The sequence below is a fragment of the Sebastes umbrosus genome, chromosome 10 (genome assembly GCF_015220745.1).
Source record: "Sebastes umbrosus isolate fSebUmb1 chromosome 10, fSebUmb1.pri, whole genome shotgun sequence".
Taxonomy (NCBI): Eukaryota; Metazoa; Chordata; class Actinopteri; order Perciformes; family Sebastidae; genus Sebastes; species Sebastes umbrosus.
This window is the reverse complement of record NC_051278.1, coordinates 26,317,627-26,335,601: the sequence shown is the minus strand read 5'-3', so window position 1 is coordinate 26,335,601 and position 17,975 is coordinate 26,317,627. Positions and strand designations below refer to the sequence as shown.

General features: G+C 40.3%; 1 protein-coding gene across 2 annotated transcripts in view; it reads left to right on the top strand.

Annotated features, from left to right (window-relative positions):
- Window positions 1-17,975, top strand: part of march8 (membrane-associated ring finger (C3HC4) 8) — an 84,639-nt gene that overhangs the window by 51,116 nt on the left and 15,548 nt on the right. For both annotated transcript variants that reach the window (XM_037783269.1, XM_037783268.1), the window contains exons 3-4: window positions 8,208-8,258; window positions 17,599-17,678. In XM_037783269.1, coding sequence (XP_037639197.1) covers window positions 8,208-8,258; window positions 17,599-17,678 — 131 coding nt within the window. The remainder of the gene's footprint in view (window positions 1-8,207; window positions 8,259-17,598; window positions 17,679-17,975) is intronic.

Here is a 17,975-nt window from a genome sequence, read left to right as displayed (position 1 = left end):
CACACAGACACACGCACACGGATGCTGCAGGCTGAGAATGTGAGAGTGTGGTTTTGCTGAGCTAATGCCTCTTGTGTAAAAAGAATATACCCTCAAATAAGACAAAAAGCTTTGCTGGAAACTAAACTTTCTAAAGTGCTTGACATCATTCTCTTTTGCCCCCCAGACACAGTAGGTCTGGTTAGATGTCTGTGGTCATCCAAGCTCTCCACTGGTTGTTGTTGTTAGTGTGCATAGTTAAGATTTCTCATATGCTGACGTTCTCTTGCCCAGCTGCCCACTCCTGCATCTCCTCCCGAAGTGGCTGGCGAACATTGACAGATATAGGAAACCACATAAAGGCCAACTTCCTTTCCTGTCGGGGATGTTTGTTTTCGCTTTTGCCGCAAGGATGTGTGCCGCTGACCTCTGAGGAGGGGAGGAGCTAGTCAATGCAATGTTTACTCAGATATCTGTTTCTCAAATGTGTCTGTATTTTCAGACTACGAGTGTGTTCATAATGCCCTACTTGACATCGCTGGCATTAGATTCATATGATTTTGAGAGAGATTTCTCTGAGGAGCTGAGACTATGCGGAGGAATATTTTATCTCTGTCTGTGAAGGAAATTTTATGTCAGCTTGTCTGCAGCAACTTGTACATTTGAAAAAAAAAGAAAAAAAGCAGGATGGCCTCATTTTTTAGATCTGCGTTTGGCAGAATGATCAGCCCTAAGCAGATCATGGTATGCTTATGCCATTTATTTCAGGGAAAGCTATTCAGATGTAAACACCGCCTTGTGCAGTCTGCCACAGGCTTTTTGTTGTCATACCTGCAGCTCCACAAGCTTTACTCCCTCACCTGTCAGTCTAATGTCTGTTTATCTTTAGCTTCATGCTGTTTAACTGAAAACAAAGTGGTTTGTGGTTGTCTGCTTTCCCGTGCTGTCATCTCCACAGAAGTCATTTTCATAACCATTTTTTTATCATGGTGCTCATTTGACAACTTGAATTAAAGATGCTCTTTGTGTTCGACTGACACCAGACCCCACAAAATGCTGCCAGCAGAGCAGTCTGAAAGTGAAATCTGGAGTGCAGTGTGAAGCCGTTTACATGGTTTCATGTGAAGTGAAAGCTGACATGAAGTTAACCCCGCTTTCATCTACTTCACAATTTCAGAAAGCGCACATCCCTCAGGGGATTTTCCAAAAAGTTAGCTAGGTTTATTGATTTCAAACAAATGATCATGTAAATACAACCAAACATGAGGAACAAATGATATTCTACTGTATACATAAACAATCCAGTTCTCTCACCATATAAATTACTTAAAGGCCATGTACTTCCGCACAGGTGTTTTCACTTGTTGGTAACAAATAGTGAAGTTCTACATGCATTGTGTCACATCTGTGTCAAATTATTCTTGCTCCTAACATATGTTTGAATTAAGACAGTTTATCTATTAATATATATTCATATATTTTTGATATTTCTTCTATTTGTGGTTGCTTTAATCCTTCGATACCCATCCCTCCTTTTGAGGATGGTCCACCTAATTAACAAATATATTTTAGTTATGTTACACCCATGTGATGAATGTGGATACTACATTTTGAAGGATTTATTACATTGTTGGACTGCCAACTGTTTTAAAGGCAGGGAGTAACCAAATGTATAATGTTTCAGTTGTATATCATCCATTCTACCTTTTGAAATACTACCACAACACATGAACACTTGTTTTTTATAGTAATAGAAGCACTGTGTCGTTGGAGCAGTGGGTGGTAAATGTTTAACATACTACAGTATGCATAAGAAAAGCTGTGTTGTTTAAGCTGTCAAAGACGGAGGTGTAGGTAAGCTGCTGGACGTCGAACTGTCATGGTTATGAAATTATACCGCTTCTGTTGAATGCAGAGTGAAGCAGCTTGCAGAGGTTACTCAGAATTGTAATGAATTTACAGAGAAAGAACAAAGAAGGAAAAGAGAGACACACTCACACACGCAAACCTCTGTCCATTAATTTTCACTGATTGAATTCCTTCGACACTCACTTCATTACCACTGTCTGATAGCTATCATTCATTTGGCTTCTCCGTCTCTTACTTTATATTTCTTCCTGTCTCTTTTTCCTGCAGTCCCTCAGTCGCTCCCTCCTAGTCTTGTTACGATGTCAGCTATCTGTAGCAGGGGATGATGAAGTGAGTTCGATGGCCCTTTTTCAACAGAGTAACCGCCACATTAAACAACTGTCAGTGTTTGGGACGCACAGCAAGGAGCGGCTTAATGTATGAAAACCCATCTCCCTAAATATGTTTTAGAGCTCAGTAGAGATGTATTTTGCATTTTCTTGTACAGAGTTGCCTTTGTTGAACATTGTGTTGGAAGCCCATTTTCCAAGGCATCTGATAAAAATGCCCATTTATCGCCCGGAATCAATGTTCTGCCCCCTCCTGGCATCCTGAAAGAAGATGCTCCCACACATTTCACCAATTATCAGTCCAAAAGCACTGTTTTCTCACTCTGTGTGATTCCATTAACCTCTGGAAACGCTGGTTTGTTGTTACAGTAGATTGTGGAGCTGCAGTCTATGATTGGCTCTGAGGCAGAGGAAGCTGAAGGTGTTTCTGCAGTGACTTGAAGAAGCTTGATGCTCTTTCTTTTTCCAAGCTTGAAACATGTTGTAGTATTTCATTTTTATATTTGTGATGCATTTACAAGTTGTCAGAGTTAGGGCTGACAGTCCTAGTCGGATTATTCCAGGCAACAGAATTGTTGGCGATAGGCGATAGTGCACTGCAGCTAAAAGGCTTGTTGTAAAGGAGCTCTAGGGTTGCTTGTTCACAGCTGGAAAAACAAACTCTTGCGACATTACTACTTCTACCAGTGTCTCAGTCACTACTCTCTCCAATTGAGAGCAGATGTCCATGGCCAAGTCCAGGCAAGTCCTCTGGGGGATGTTTAACGATACTCCAGGAAGTAAAATAGATCAGTTTAGGAAAATAGATGCAACAAAAATATTTCAAAAGTGCACATGCATGCATAATATGTAATGCATAAGTATACAAAAATTGATTTTTCCTTTTGTAAGATCTATTTTTGTCCCACACAAACCTGTCTGCGCCATAGATGTTTTGAAACTGTCTCAATCTCTCATGAAAAAAACAATGTACAAGGTGAAGGGTTGCGAGCTTGACATATTGTGTGAAATCCCATTAATTAATCGATAGATAGAAAATTAATCAATTGGCAAACATTCTTCAATGTGAGGATTTGATGCTGTCTTCATCATATATAATAGTAAATTGATTTGTTTATATTATTGGTTTATTTATCTGCATTTCTTTTGATTAATTGTTTAGTGTATTTTTTATGAAATTATATCAAAATCCTTCAAAGCCTAAGGTGACATTTTCAAATGTTTACGATCAAAAATCTAAAACCAAAAGATATTCAATTTACAGTGATATTAAACAGAGAAATGCAGCAGATCTTCACATTTAAGAAGCTGGAACCAGCAAATATATGGTATTTTCTAGCCTGTGCATCCCACCCATATAGTCTACTGGCCGATCAGTGGCATCTTCATCAAAGGCGGCTCAGATGGTCTATTTAACTCTAATATTGAAAAAGTTGTGTTGAGGATAGAAACTTAATTTAACCCTGCCCCTTTGAAATGTGTCTTTTTGCAAAGGTTTTATCTTTTGAGATTGTGGCATGAAAGCGAGATGAGCCCTCCTCCCTGTGGGCCGAGAACAGAGCCCTGAAAGACGCAGCGATCCCTCTGAATATGACCTCTCCTCTTCTGTCGTGCTCTCCTGAGCTTCGTTTTCTTACAAGCCTCCAGTCTTCAGAGTCCAGTCTCAAAGTTGTGTTATCAAAGGCTGGGGCCGCAAACAGACCCACAGAGGAGGTGGAGAAAGACGGACACAGCGGCGTGTGAAACCTGACCCCTTCTTTATCAGAATTATGCATGAGCCCAGAGAATAGGGCCCTTTATAGTCTACAGTCATGACAGCAGTGAAGGTGACTCCCAGAGCTTGTACAGGTAACACAGTTTGAGAGCATTTTTTTTTAGAAATGGGGCATGTAAATGGTGTTGATCCATTTCCTTTCTCATCTTTTTTCATCTGTCTGCAGCCTCTCTGCTCTAATCACTGCTGTCTATGAAAGTCAGCGGTCCATTTGTGGCCTTGTTATTTCCCAGAAACTCTCGGTCTGCTTGTTACTCCATTTTTGGCCAAGAAGGAGGATTAAGGGCAAGGATCATCAAGGATCTGTTATCCCCGTCTGTCATCTTCTGTAAAAAAAAACAACTGAATTTTTATCCTCTTCGACAATCTGACAATTGATTTGCTGCACAAATTGCACCCATTGAGAGCTGTCTTTATCATTTTGTGACACTGTATTGAAGGCATTGAAGAAGTAATTACAGATGGAGGAGAACTGCATCACTTTAATCCACTAGTACAGTAGGAGAGTTTTATCTGCAGTACCACTGGTGAAAACAACATGTTATTAGGGATTTTCTCTCCTCATTTCTACAGAATACGTTTGAGTGTGAATCTGAAACACTCCCACTGACGTCAGCCAGGAAATGCGCTGGCAGATTACAACGGAAGATGAATACAGTTTGAGATGGAAGATAATGCCCACACGCTTCCAGCTGATATTTTAGTTTATCAAAGTGCCAGGAAATTGCATATAGATGTTTATTCAGAAATTTGTTTTTCTTCTGATGAAATGTCAGCACTTTGCCTCATCAGATAATGGAAACTTTTGTTATTGCTCCGTGACCAGTCGACTGGAGGAGAATTAGAAGTGAGACGTAAGAGGTGTCTGATGTGTTGTTTAATTGCACTCTCTGCACTGACCACAAATTCATACGGCAGCCCTTTGCTCTCAGTAAGACCAGATGAGGGTGTGACAGTAGTTTAATTAAAAGAAATGTTTGGATACAAGTGCAGGCATGTTGGTATTATCCAAACACCAATAATTGTATCTCAGAAACTACATCCAAATTGGCATCTTATCAGCATGGCTGGGAAGGTCTCTGTGTGTGTATATTGTATTTAAATGTCCTCTGAGGTTTAGTGAGATGGGAGGAAAATAAGGCTGGAGATGGAAGGAAGAAGCAGAGTGATGGAGAGGCACACACAGTGGTCCTCTATCACCATGGCAACTAGTCACAGCGAGGACACGAGTGAAGCGTTGAAGTAATTAAGAATTGGAAGCACGTCGGGTACTCTCTTAGTGGTATGATGTGTGCGTGCGTGTTTGTGTGTAGACTCATGGTTCATGAGTTTCTGGTGGCAAGGTTAATGTACTTCCTGTTTGGACAAGGATGGCAGAGGTAACCCTTAAGCTGCTGCTGCTTCTTAACAACATGGGGAAAGTTCTCAGGGTCCAGATTTCCACACAAACAAATGCTGCCTGTCAGTATATATATATATGTGTGTGTTTGTGTGTGGGGGAAGGGGGTATTAGAGTCTTGATGTGTCTCTGTTGGTGTCCTTCTACGCAAGGCTGGATTACCAACTGGCCCCAGATCTCCAGGGGCCCCAAAAGTTGCAGGTTCACTTCAAAATCTCCTCCTTATCGGATCATTTCGGTCTTTACTGAGTCCCCACAACCTTATTTTCTTAAGAAAAGTGAAAAAGCTACTAGTGCAGAGTATTTAAAGGTGCTCTATACTAAACCCACTGTTAGCTGCGAGCGCCCTGGCTCGCTGTCCCCATGTTAAGAGCTGTTGAGATGCAATAGAAATGCTCCCAATCCTGTATTTGGCACCTTTAAATTTGTTTCCAATAGAAATCAACTTGTTGTAAGATTTTTTAGCCATGCTCGCGCATAGCTCTAGGGATGGCTCTGTCTATCGGTTGGTCAGTCCGCCACTTTGGATCAGATTGAAATATCTCGACAGCTATTGCAATGAAAATGTTGTACAGACATTCATGTTCATCCTCAGAGGATGAAGCTTACTGACTTTGGTGATTCTTAGACTTTTACTCTAGCATCAACATAGATATAAAGTAGCATCTGGAACTTAATTTACATGCTCTTACAAGACAGTTTAATACAATGACAACCGAGCTAGTGGGGCGAATATGTACTAGTAAATAAGGAGTCAATTACAGAAAGAAATACTTGATAAGAAGGGGGGTGATGCAGTGTCCAATATCAACATCAACTTAATTAGTTACTCATGCGCTCACATGTGCATATTGTTAAAGGACCAGTGTGTAGGATTAAGTGTCATCTAGTGGTGTGGTTGCATGATTGCAAGCAACTAAATATCCCTCCGCTCACTCCTCCCTCTCCAAGCGTGTCGGAGAGCCACGGTGGTCTTCAGGTAACGTTAAAAAACAAAAGGCCGTCTGTAGAGCCAGTGTTTGGTTTCTTCGTTCTGTACTACTGTAGAAACATGGCAGAGCAGCATGGCGAACTCTGTGAAGAGGACCCGCTCCCTGTGTAGATATGAATGGTTCATTCTAAGCTAATGAAAACACAACGATTCTTAGTTTCAGGTGATTATACACTAATAAAAACATAGTTGTGAATATTATATTCCATTTCTGCCAATGAATCATCCTAAATCCTACACACTTGACTTTTATTGACACTCTTGACATATTGGGTCAGGTTGTATAGGTTGTATTGGGTCATTCCTGCATAGGAATACTGGTTGATTTCTGGGACTCTGGTTATATAATAATGCTGATGTGTGGTCTATTGTGTGTACTGTATTTGATGGGAGCTTGGAGGTGTATGTGTATAGACAGTAGACAGAGTTGATTTCCCTTTGCAAGGATTTGTTCGTGTCCAAAGCACCACAGCCCTGTCAGACCCCGTGTGAACTCAGCATTATGCAACTATAATTGATTACTCATCATTAAGGAACCATGCAAGGCTTTAATACCAACACTGAATGAAGTACAACACCCCGGTGGCTGTTTATCCGAGTCTCCGATGTAAACTGAGAAAACTGAGTGGGAATCAAGGATCATTTAGAGCCTCAGAACAAAACTTGACTGTGCCGAGTGCTGACAGTATTGGCCTGTTTCGCTCCCTGAGTAATGATACAAATATTGTGACACCATTCGATTTGGAGTTTGGACGGATGCGTTATGTAATCAGCTTGTCCTCCTTTCGTCTCACGCCAGAAGAACTTGATTAACTTAAGATGCCAAACAGCTCAGGCTCAGCTGCTGAGAAATGTAGCTTTGCTGTGCTCGTTAGGAAACCATGAATCAGTCCTATTCCTGTCATGGCCTTTAACATTCATATTCTCATATCTACCCCATAAAAACCTTTGCATTATTACTTAAATATGCTTGTCATTGTATTTGAAATTTGGTTCAGACATTCATGTTGCCAAGAGGATGAATCGTACTGACTTTAATGATCCCCGGAAGTTTCTTGTAGTGCCACCAGCAGGTCAAAATATCACTTATCTAGTGATGTATCTGAATCTCTACTAGATGCGTTGGCACAAAATTCGGTGCAGACATTCACGTTCCCCTCAGGATGGATTGTAATAACTTTGGTGATCCCTTAACTTTTCATAATGCCATCATCAGATCAAAATACAATTTTGTCCAATACTTTGTTGGGCTGACCCGAATACTCCGTAGCTTGACCATTGCCATGGTATTTGACCTCCAAATCACTATACGAATGCTTCTTTTTTTAATTTTTAATTTTTTTATATAGAAGTATGTAATAATTATGTATAAATCCCAAATAGCCCATGAAATAAGGAATGATCCCACAACTTAAATCATTATTCATATTCAACATTAATTCGTATTAGTTATTCTCAGACGGATATTGCTGTTATATGTGTAGAGGTGCGTGTGTGTACAGTAGTACGACAGCAACACCGTCCTGGGCACTGAAATGGGAAAGATGGAGACAGACAGACAAAAGGACATGTCAGCCTGCTGCGCTGCGCTGGTATTTGGGACAGCCTCAATACTTTGTGACGAAATACCTGCAAAACTTATGACAAAGTAGCTGTGTGCCTTCTTTAAGTTCTACACATTTAGTCTCTCAGCCTTGGTTTTTTTTCATGGTCAAATACAGCACAAGTGGGATGCAGATGGTAAATATGGGGCATATGTCAGTTCTCACTGCGCAGAATGCATCTACAGATTGAACAGCATTTCTTTTCTGTTACTGAATGTGTTTTTTCACCCACTTGATATGTCTTTCTTCTCCTCTTTTACAGAATGAAAAGCCTCTGGGTCATTCTGCAAGCAGGTCCAGCAATATATCAAAGGTGAGCAAAGCACACACAAACCGGAAAAAAAAAATTTGAATGATGTATCGGCGTCCTCCGCCTCAGAGAGAGAAAAGAGGACATAAAGACAGTAGGGCGGAGGTGAGGTGAGCTGTGGAGGAAGGCAGAGATTGACAGGACAGACAGACAGACATGCAGTGGAGTTAGAGTAGCTGATTGATAACCTGCCTCTCTCGAATCACATCACCTCAATCAGAGCTGCCCCTCTGATCAACCTCCAGAGAGCAGACGTGGCATTACACCTCAGCTCCTCAGCTCACTGTGGCTGTCTGTCAGACAGGATGTTTCTCTGTGACTCTTGTCTTTCTCTATTTCTTCCCTCCCTCTCCTCTGCTTCGCTCCCTCAGGCAAAGCTACACCCTGCATCAAATCTGACTCCAGGGTTTCAATCCTTGTTCTCCTGAGCTTCTTATAGGATAAACCCTTTACATGTGCTAATAGATGTCAGGGTCACTTCATCACCATTGGAGCGCTCCTGTAATAATGTTTGATCCACAAGCGGGTTTAAACGTGAGGGAGATGGAAGTTATTGCACCTGAGTGACTAATATACCAACAATCATTTTCAGGGTCACAGCTATGGTTAAACATACAGTAAATATACTGTTTCCTAAGACAATGTGCCACTCTCAGACTAGAGAGGTGTATACTGTATGGCTTAGATTATTGATTTATTGAATTGAACTTATAATTTACTTCTATTTCAATTTGATGGCAGATAATAGATGTGGTGAAACTGTGGTGACATAAAAACCAAGAGAGGCTATCATATGTAGACTGTAGACACATTAGTGCCCTCATGTAGGTGCTCAGGATGTTTTAAGTTTCATGCACCTGATCATGGCGTGAGTCATCTAATGCAGGGGTTCTCAAACTTTTTGGGACCAGGGACCCCTGAAAGCGGGAGAACATTTTCCAAGGACTGTGACCATAATCGTAACACTGATTAAGCATAATGATTACTACCATTTGTTCTCTTAGATGCCATTGGAACTATTCTTATTCTAAAACCTTTCAACCTAAATACTTCACACCTGTTTGATAGTGATCAACAGAAACACATTTCAATTTGTATCATGTTAATGCCACTTTATTTTGCCCTGATATTCCGGGTCCTTTGTAAGATGTCAATTTAGCTTGGCCAGCTTAATGGCTTAGTTCGCTAGCACCTGAAGACACATGACGCATTTTGGTTGCTCAATATAACTGTCGTCATAATTTCTCAATTTTGCTAGTTTAGGCTTAGAGTCCCTTGACGATGTGGACTGACTCAAACGTTTCTCCATGCTCGCCAGCTAACTAGCTGGCTAATAAGCTAAGCAGCAGTAGGAACGGTTCGTTGCGCCTTGAAGTGTCTGATTTATGACAGATTGACGTGATGTGTCACAATCATATCAGAGGTTCTATTTGCCTAAAGCTAACATGGGTGGGAGTAATGGACACAATATGCTTGTTTTATTCAAATGGTCCCCATCTGTAGATATGTACTTTTTAATGGTACAGCACAATTTTATAATTTATAGCAAATTATTTCATCGACCCCCTGACAGAGTGCCACAGATGTATTTATATTTAATGTGTAATTAATATACAGAATCATGACACAATATTCACATTATTCTGTGAAATACAGCTGCAAAATGAGTAAAATCAACACGGTTTAAAGAAGAATTACTTATTTTTGCACCTGGAGTCTTGTTTTTGTAGTTTTGTCTGCCATTCTTGGATATGATAACATTTTCTTTATGTATCTACACCAGAGTTTAATTGTTCTAGTATAGATTCTATTTTTTTATTTCTATTCTTATATTAATTTTTACTCTTCTTTATTTATCTGTATTCATTTCAGTCCTTGTGCTGCTGCCTGCTCTTGAATTTCCCATCTGGGGATCATTAAAGGCTTTTCTTATCTTATCTTTCTACTGATTCGATAGTGAAACCAACAGTAAACACTCCCAAAATATGTATGAATCATCCGTTGCATTGTAAAATTGTTTTTTCTGTACAACTGACAAAGTATGTCAAAGTTGAACCAGGACGTACTAACCTGAATATCAACTGTTTACAACGGTCAAGTTGAGTAAGAAGTACACTTACAAAACAATGAGATGATGAACTGTGAGCTTGTGCTCTTGTGATTGAGTTCTGTGGTAAAGCTGAACCTGCATCATGAGTCTGAGTCATTACCTCCATAAAAAATGACCTTTAGTAACTGATCAAATAATCTGACACATAACATCCTGTAAAACTACGATTTGATGTTTTTACACTCAGATTTTTATACAGAATAAACAAAGAAGATTAACATTTAGATGGATTTTGTTATCTTTGCACAGAGCTAGGCTATCTGTTTCCCCCTGTTTACAGTCTATGCTATGCTAAGATAACCAGCTGTGGGCGGTAGCTTCATATTTTCCAGACAGATATGAGAGTGGGATCAATCTTTTAATCACAGTCTCAGCAAGAAAGCAAACAGGCATATTTCCCAAAATGTCAAAGTATTTGTTTAATGGTTTCCAACAGGGTTTTTGTTTGATGTCTATGGAGACAGCAGTGTCAGTCTGGAGCTGCTCTGGCAGGGAAGTTAGATTTGATAGTTTGATGGGGCTTAAAATAGCTGAAACCGACCAATTTAAACATGCCTTGTTGGCTCAGATATGGCTCTTCCAGATTGGCTCGGGACAACACGGTTATTTCAAACATTCAGTTTAGTTTGAACAGTAAACCTGAATATATAGATATATGATGAAAAGTCTGGAGTCATCAGAGTAAGTCATTCTTACTCTCGTTGCACATGCTTTCTACACACAAACACACATGAGAGGGCCAAGAAATATAGTGATGGGTATCTCATGCGTAAATGAAGGGGTGAATTAGTTTTCTGGACACCATGCATTGTCATTGAATGTCCTACCTAGACCGCCTCTGACAAGTGTGTGTGTAATGGAGTGATAGACATAAAATAGGAACAAGGCTCTTAAGTTTGACAGCTTTAATTAATATCCAGCCGTCTGCCTGCCAGCTGGTGTTTCCTGCTCCTTCCTAAAGGGAAGCACCACTGACTGGCAGGTTTTAAATCTGTATTAATTGTTCTCTGAACGGTCACAGACAAGTCTGCTGGGAATCTCAACGGTTAAAGAGAGTGGGTCAGCTTGTGACTGGAAAGGTTGCTGGTTTGAATCGCTAAACCAGTTTGGGGAAACCTGAGCACGGAAATGGAAAAAGTCCTCTCCAAGCTCTTGACATATATTGTCAACAACTTAAACTGGTCATTATAGAGGTGTTATATAATTTCTCCCTCCTGAAACCACTCTCCCTGGAAGCTGCTTAAATCAGAATATGATCTGAGGGACTACAGAAGATTATATTATGCATATATGCAGTCCCGGCTCTCTGCAGTATTGGCAGGATGAGGCGGAAGATTTTCATATTTCCAGCAGTGACTCAAACGCTCCTTTTTACTGAAAGAATATAAAATGTAGGTCATGATAATTTATGTTGCAAAGCTCCATAAAATGAAAGATAAAGGCAATTTTATGGATCACAGTAAAATGTACAGCTGTTAAGAACTTGGGTCAATTTACACATGTGCCACTGCTGATGACCGTCTAATGGATGATCTTGACTGACACGTGTTTGTTTTCATTCATTTCCGCATGAGCTCCAGCCAGACTCAAAATAAGGACACCAAAACAAACCCCGCATTGCTTCACATGGCTCTGATTCAAGCCGAATCACTCGGCTCGCGTCAGATCAAATCAAAAATGAATGTGCTCGTATCCAATTGTTGACCTACTTAAAAAGATATCTCTCTACATAAATAACCACAGCATCGGCCTGAGAGGAATATTTCATAACATCTCCGGCTTGGCACGACAATACAGTCTGGATGATGTGGGAGCTCAAACATCCGAAGAATTTGTTCACTCTGTCAAAACACCTGCTCTGGTTTTATACTGATAACCTGGCAGGATACTCAACTGTTAGTGTTTTCTTTAAACTAACAGCGTTGTCCTCTTTGAGGATGACTCAGTAAAACTTCATCTCTCCAGTTACTTGTAACACTGAATACCTGTCATGAGACACACACACTGGGACAGAGAGATAATAACAGGAAAACAAGCTGCAGCATTTAGCCAGGGGGTAAATTGTTTCATAAAGATGATATTGCCTCCATCAGTGCGCTTGTCACTGTGGGGGATTAAGGTGTGTGGTCTTAGATATAAATGTATACGTGTATCCAAAGCCAAAAACTCATTATCTCTCGTCTGCTGTGTAGTTGTTTGTTCATCAATTCATGTATTCGGAAGGTGTCTTTTATCGAGCGGTTTCTGTCTGGAGATTTGTGAAAGTAAGGTGGAGTTGAGGGCAAATAATCAGCATTTTTGTTAAAAGAAAGAATGGTTAGTGTAGAATATATAAAAGCAGCTCTGAAAGCTTTAGCTGGCTGAGGATTGCCCGGTGATTTGGCAGGAGTTGATTTTCCACTCGGCGAGGTCAGGAGGCTTAGCTGTCGCCGTTTCTCTCTTTAGCACAGTGCCAGGGAGCTGTGTGATGCCTCCTACACTGTTTGGGAAGGAATTAAACTATTACAGTCCTTATAAAGACACAAAGCAGCCACCCACCACTCAGAGGGCTGCTGTTGATAGTCAACCAAACATCTGGTAGTCAGCTATTTAGGGCTGCAACTATATTGTTGTTTTCATGATAGATTAATCTGTAGATTGTTCCTCAATCAATTCTTTTTTTTTTTCAGAAAAATGTCCAGCTTCCAAAATCCAAAGATATTGAGTTTACTATTATATAACAGAGAAAAGCAGCATATTTTCACATTGGAGAAGCTGGAACAAGAAAATGTTTAGCACTTTTGCTTGAAAGATTGCTTTAGAAATGACTGAAACTACTTAGCAAAATAGTTCCTATTAATTTTCTGTTGATTAATCAACTGATCTTGTCCGCTCTACAATTATTAGAGAAATATAACAAGCACTTTAAAGGTGCTAAATACAGGGTTGCGAACATTTCTGTTGCCTCTCTGCGGCTCTCAACATGGCTGGTGCTAAGAACGCTAAACAGTGCAAACAAGTTCTGACAGAGTCAACAGTGTTAACATGAGGGGGAACCAGAGGGTGAATGCTACGATTCTGCGACGGCGTCGTCGGACGGGATGGCGTTATCAGCTGTAACCGCCATATGAGAGCAGTGCAGAGCGGCGGCCGTGAGCTAGCCAGTGGGACACACTCACATGCACTCACATTTACTAAAAGTATGCACGGCCAGCCCGACTAGTGTAGCCTTCAAATGGGGTTGTGTTTACCAGGTTCACAACAAGAGTCCATATGAACGCCCCCCTCTCGTGGTATTTACAACCTCGTAAGTTCAGGAACTCAAAGGCTCCGAGTTCACAAGTTTTTCACGTGTTTGCTGTCGTTGTAAAAAATGGCGCAGCCTATGGAAGTTAATTTTTTGGCACATAATAACGGAATATATTGTAATTTTAGTCGTATGTTGTTTTTCTTCCTAATTTTATAATATGTCTAAGGAAAATGTTGATAATCCCAACTCCTTCATCTTTTTCCTCTGTCATTAAGCCTTTGCATTTCCTGCATTATGTTACCCACTTGCTAGTTGCTAAATTGTTAGCCTCTGTTGCTTCTAGGCGCCGACAGTAACGTTAATATTGCCGTTGCATAGCAGCAGTGTTCTCATGACATCACCACTTGATCACCAAGCATATTGTGTACACGACTTCTCATGTTGTAAACACAAACTCACGAGTTTCATTTGAAGGCAACATAAGTCAATAAAGCCCAGAGAAGCTCTGATTACAACACACACAGAGGGAGAGTGACTTCACTCTCTGCTCAGGTAGACATTACTCCTCTGTATCTTTACATAGCAAATAGTTGTTTGCTGCAATATTAATGCTCTGGATATCGTTAAGAGCATCTTTAATATTAAAGTTCCCAGAGGAACATAGGACAACAAACATTGATCTTCCTCTGTAAGAAAGTGAATAAACCTAGTCCCCAAAAATGTCAAACTATTCTTTTAAAGTTCATTTTTGACTTTGGAAACAAAACAGTCCTAACTCAAGGTCCTCTTACTAGCTTTTGCTGGTACTGTCAACCGTATCACATGGTTCACCTCATTCATGTCAATATCATCTCCATCCCAACTAAGACAACTCAGACCATGTGATGTGGTCAAAAGCTTGAGAAAACGCTGATGTGAAAGTGATGTTGATGAGGACATTTTGACACTTTGGGATTGTTTTGTACTGTTTTCAAGGTCAAGAATGAATTTTGATGCTTATCTTCTACGTTGCTTTTCTATTGGCATCTTGTCAACATCTGGTCCACTCATGCAGTCTGTTCAGCGATGTGTCCAGCTTGTTAAAAGCTTCTCTGTGGGAGGCAACGATTCAGTGTTCCTGTTAGATTTTAAAGGTTGTTATTTGAAGGCCCATGTGGTTAGAAAATGAGAGTTATACTTCTCTTCAAGTACAGATGGAGATGGTAAAAGAAGAATGAAGGCTGAGGTAATAGCAGATGTGATTAAAGAGATGTTAGCGAAATAAGAAAAGGAAGAAAAGGTATAACAAGTTGAAAAGAGGATGATTTATGTGTGAATGAAGTGGGTGCGGAGAGTGGGAGTGCTCAAAGAGAGAGGTTAAATAAGTAGTTATGATAATGACTTGAGAGACTGTTTCCAGGCACAATAAACAGGCTTCATTACGGTGAGAGTATCATGTGAGGCTGGATTATATCTAATTAGCTTATCAGAGCCAAAGAACTGAATGAAACAAGAACTGAGTGGATAAATTAAAGTGTAAATACACGTATTTTCACAGTTTCTAAAGTAAAATGAGGCCACTTGACACAATTTTTCAGCAGTTTTGGTTCCCCATTAAAAGCCGGCACTCATTTTCTCATCAAAGGTCCTCGTCATAAGAGAGGGCAGTTATGAGAGAGCAGATGAAGAGGCATACGCGCCATTAGGAAGTTAATCATTACTATCCCGACTATGTTATCTTCACTCTGCTGTTTGAGTCTGCTGCAGATGGTTATCTATCGGCCAACTCCACCAGATACACCAGATGACAACACAAATGATTAACAGAGGCAAGACAGCACTGGAACATTATGTTTACACAGCGAGAATAAAATAAGGAATAAAAATACCATCCAGTGTCATCAGTGTAAACATGATCTACCTCTTTTTTTATCAGTCACATGATGCTTTAGCTCAGCATGTGTCATCAGTTTCTTCTTTATAGTTGTTGAAGTGAGGAGCGGAAGCAGCAGCATGTAGTTAAATACTTTGTAGTGCTGGTTGCTAAAATAATGTTTTAGTGCTATGATCTGATCTTTTTGTCTCTCAGAGCTCCAAACAGTAGCCTTGCAGCCTTTTGAAATAAGAAAATGAAATTAAATATCAAAGAGACAAAAGACACCTTGGATGAGCTTTTAAAGAAGGACAATAGAAAAGAGAGGGACAGCATGTTTGTGAAAAAAGACAGTTAAAGAGCAGCTGTGCTGTTCAGAGAAACCGAGCAAAGGGCAAAGCTGGATATTGAATTTTCTATTGATTGGTGTCAGGCCATGAGCCATAAATTTCCCCTTAGTTAGAAATGAAATCAATAGGTAATTAGTTTCGTATTGAAATTACCAGCCCCTCATGTCTTTACATTAGCAACCCAAACACCGATCTCGTTGTTTACCGTCCCTCCCTACCCACTAAGTATGCTGTCACATGTTGGATATATTGTTAATAGAATATTTATTATTTTGTTGAATAGGCATATTCGCTTTCTTGTTGAGAGTTAAATGAGAAGATTGATACCATTCTCTGTCTAAATATAAAAGTATAACCAGCTTAGCAGACAGACTGGGAGCAGGGGGGAACACTTAGCCTCGCTTTGTCCAAAGTTTAAAAAAACTTCCAGGAGTGCCTTGAGCAGAGACTGCGGGAAGTCACAAGTAGTTTTCTTGGCCAAATGTCTAATTTGGGAATCCAGAAGATCCCACAAGTGACACGCTTTCCTAGAAAAGCTTGGCCTTCAGCTGTTGTGACTACAGAAAAGGAAAGAGGTATCACGACTTCCAAAAGCGGATTTATTTGCAAAACGTTGTAAATAAAGCCCATATTGTTATAAACCAGAAGTTTCCTTTTAAACCATTTTAAAGCTACGGTGGGTAGAAATGGAGCAAATATGATTTTAACATAATTATTTTTATAAAACACTCACTATATCCTGACAGAAGTGCATGAGATAGGTAATCTGAAAAAAAATCATGTGCCTCTGTGTCCTCCTGTGCTCCTAACGGCATCTGCAAGATTTCACAGACCGGAGGAAAACAACCAATCAGAGCTGATCTGGAGTCTGCCATCCAGCTGCCGTCTATGAAAGCCGTCTGTCAATCACTCGCGAAGTCCGATCAAACGGTCAAACTAGGCAGCGCTGATCAAATATGAATCAATATTCTGTTACTGTAATGTCTATTTCTCACCTCAAATGTTTTCAGAAACATCTTGTAGTGTAATGTTTAGTTATAAAATGTTTGTGACCTGGCAGCCATGTTGAGATAAGTTGAAGAAATACCAAGCACCGCCAACCAGCCAGAACACGTCCAATAGGAACGCTCTCTCTCTGAAATGACCTGTGATCGGCCAAAGTCTCCTGTCACGGGTTCGATTTTCTAAAGCCTGAAAACAGAGCCATGAGGAGGTGCAGAAGTCTAGTTATCTCTTAGAACACTTGAATTACAATATGCTGAAAGATTATTATGGATGACGCCAAAAATATACTGCCTACTGCCACTTTACGTAATCCTCACCATGCTGTTTGTGTAACATAACTATTTGTGAAAGCTGCAATAGATAATTCTGAAGGTATTTTATTATAACATCCTCGTACCTGCAGGTGCGTCTGTTTCAAAAGTCTCTGTGGAGGCTGAACAAGTCTACAGCCTCACGTCCTCCAGCTGTGCCTCTCTCAGCGCCTCATTCTTCATAACTCTCCCTCTGTCTCACAGTCTGTCTCCTGAGCGTTTCGCTCCGTGGCAGCCTGCCGTTTTAGGCACATTTTGCCTGGCACTACTTTAATCAGACAGATTAACTGCCAGTATTGTGTTTTTTTTTCTTTTTTATCATCCTGTGCATCAATGCGTGACATGATTTTATTCTTTCTGTAAAGATCAGATTCAGGCGCTGATGATTCCCACCGCGGGATCTTTCCTGGCAACACAGGAAATATGATTTGATTCTGAGTAATATGGTAGTTATTTCTTTAGTTACATCTTTGTTTTGTTCCTCAGGCTGGGAGCCCGACTTCAGTCAACGCTCCATGCAGTTTCTCCAGGACATCAGTTTCCCCCTCCAGCCAGGACATCTGCAGGTACAACCCACCTCATTTCACTCTTACTGCCTGTGATGTCATTTAAGACCACAATGATATGAACACCTGAGGACAATAAATTGAATCTATTCATCAGTCAGTTACAGCTGAAGAACCTAATCAGTGGGTAAAGTTTACCCTTTACCCTTGAGCAATACACAGTCAGTGTGTGAAGTAGCCTTGGTTTCGTGTAACCTGCTGTAAAATAGAGTTTATACTAACATGGGTCATCCAGTGTTTGGTATTTTCATGCAGAAGCAAAGCCCCCAAAACCTTTTATCTCCTTTTTTCAAGTTC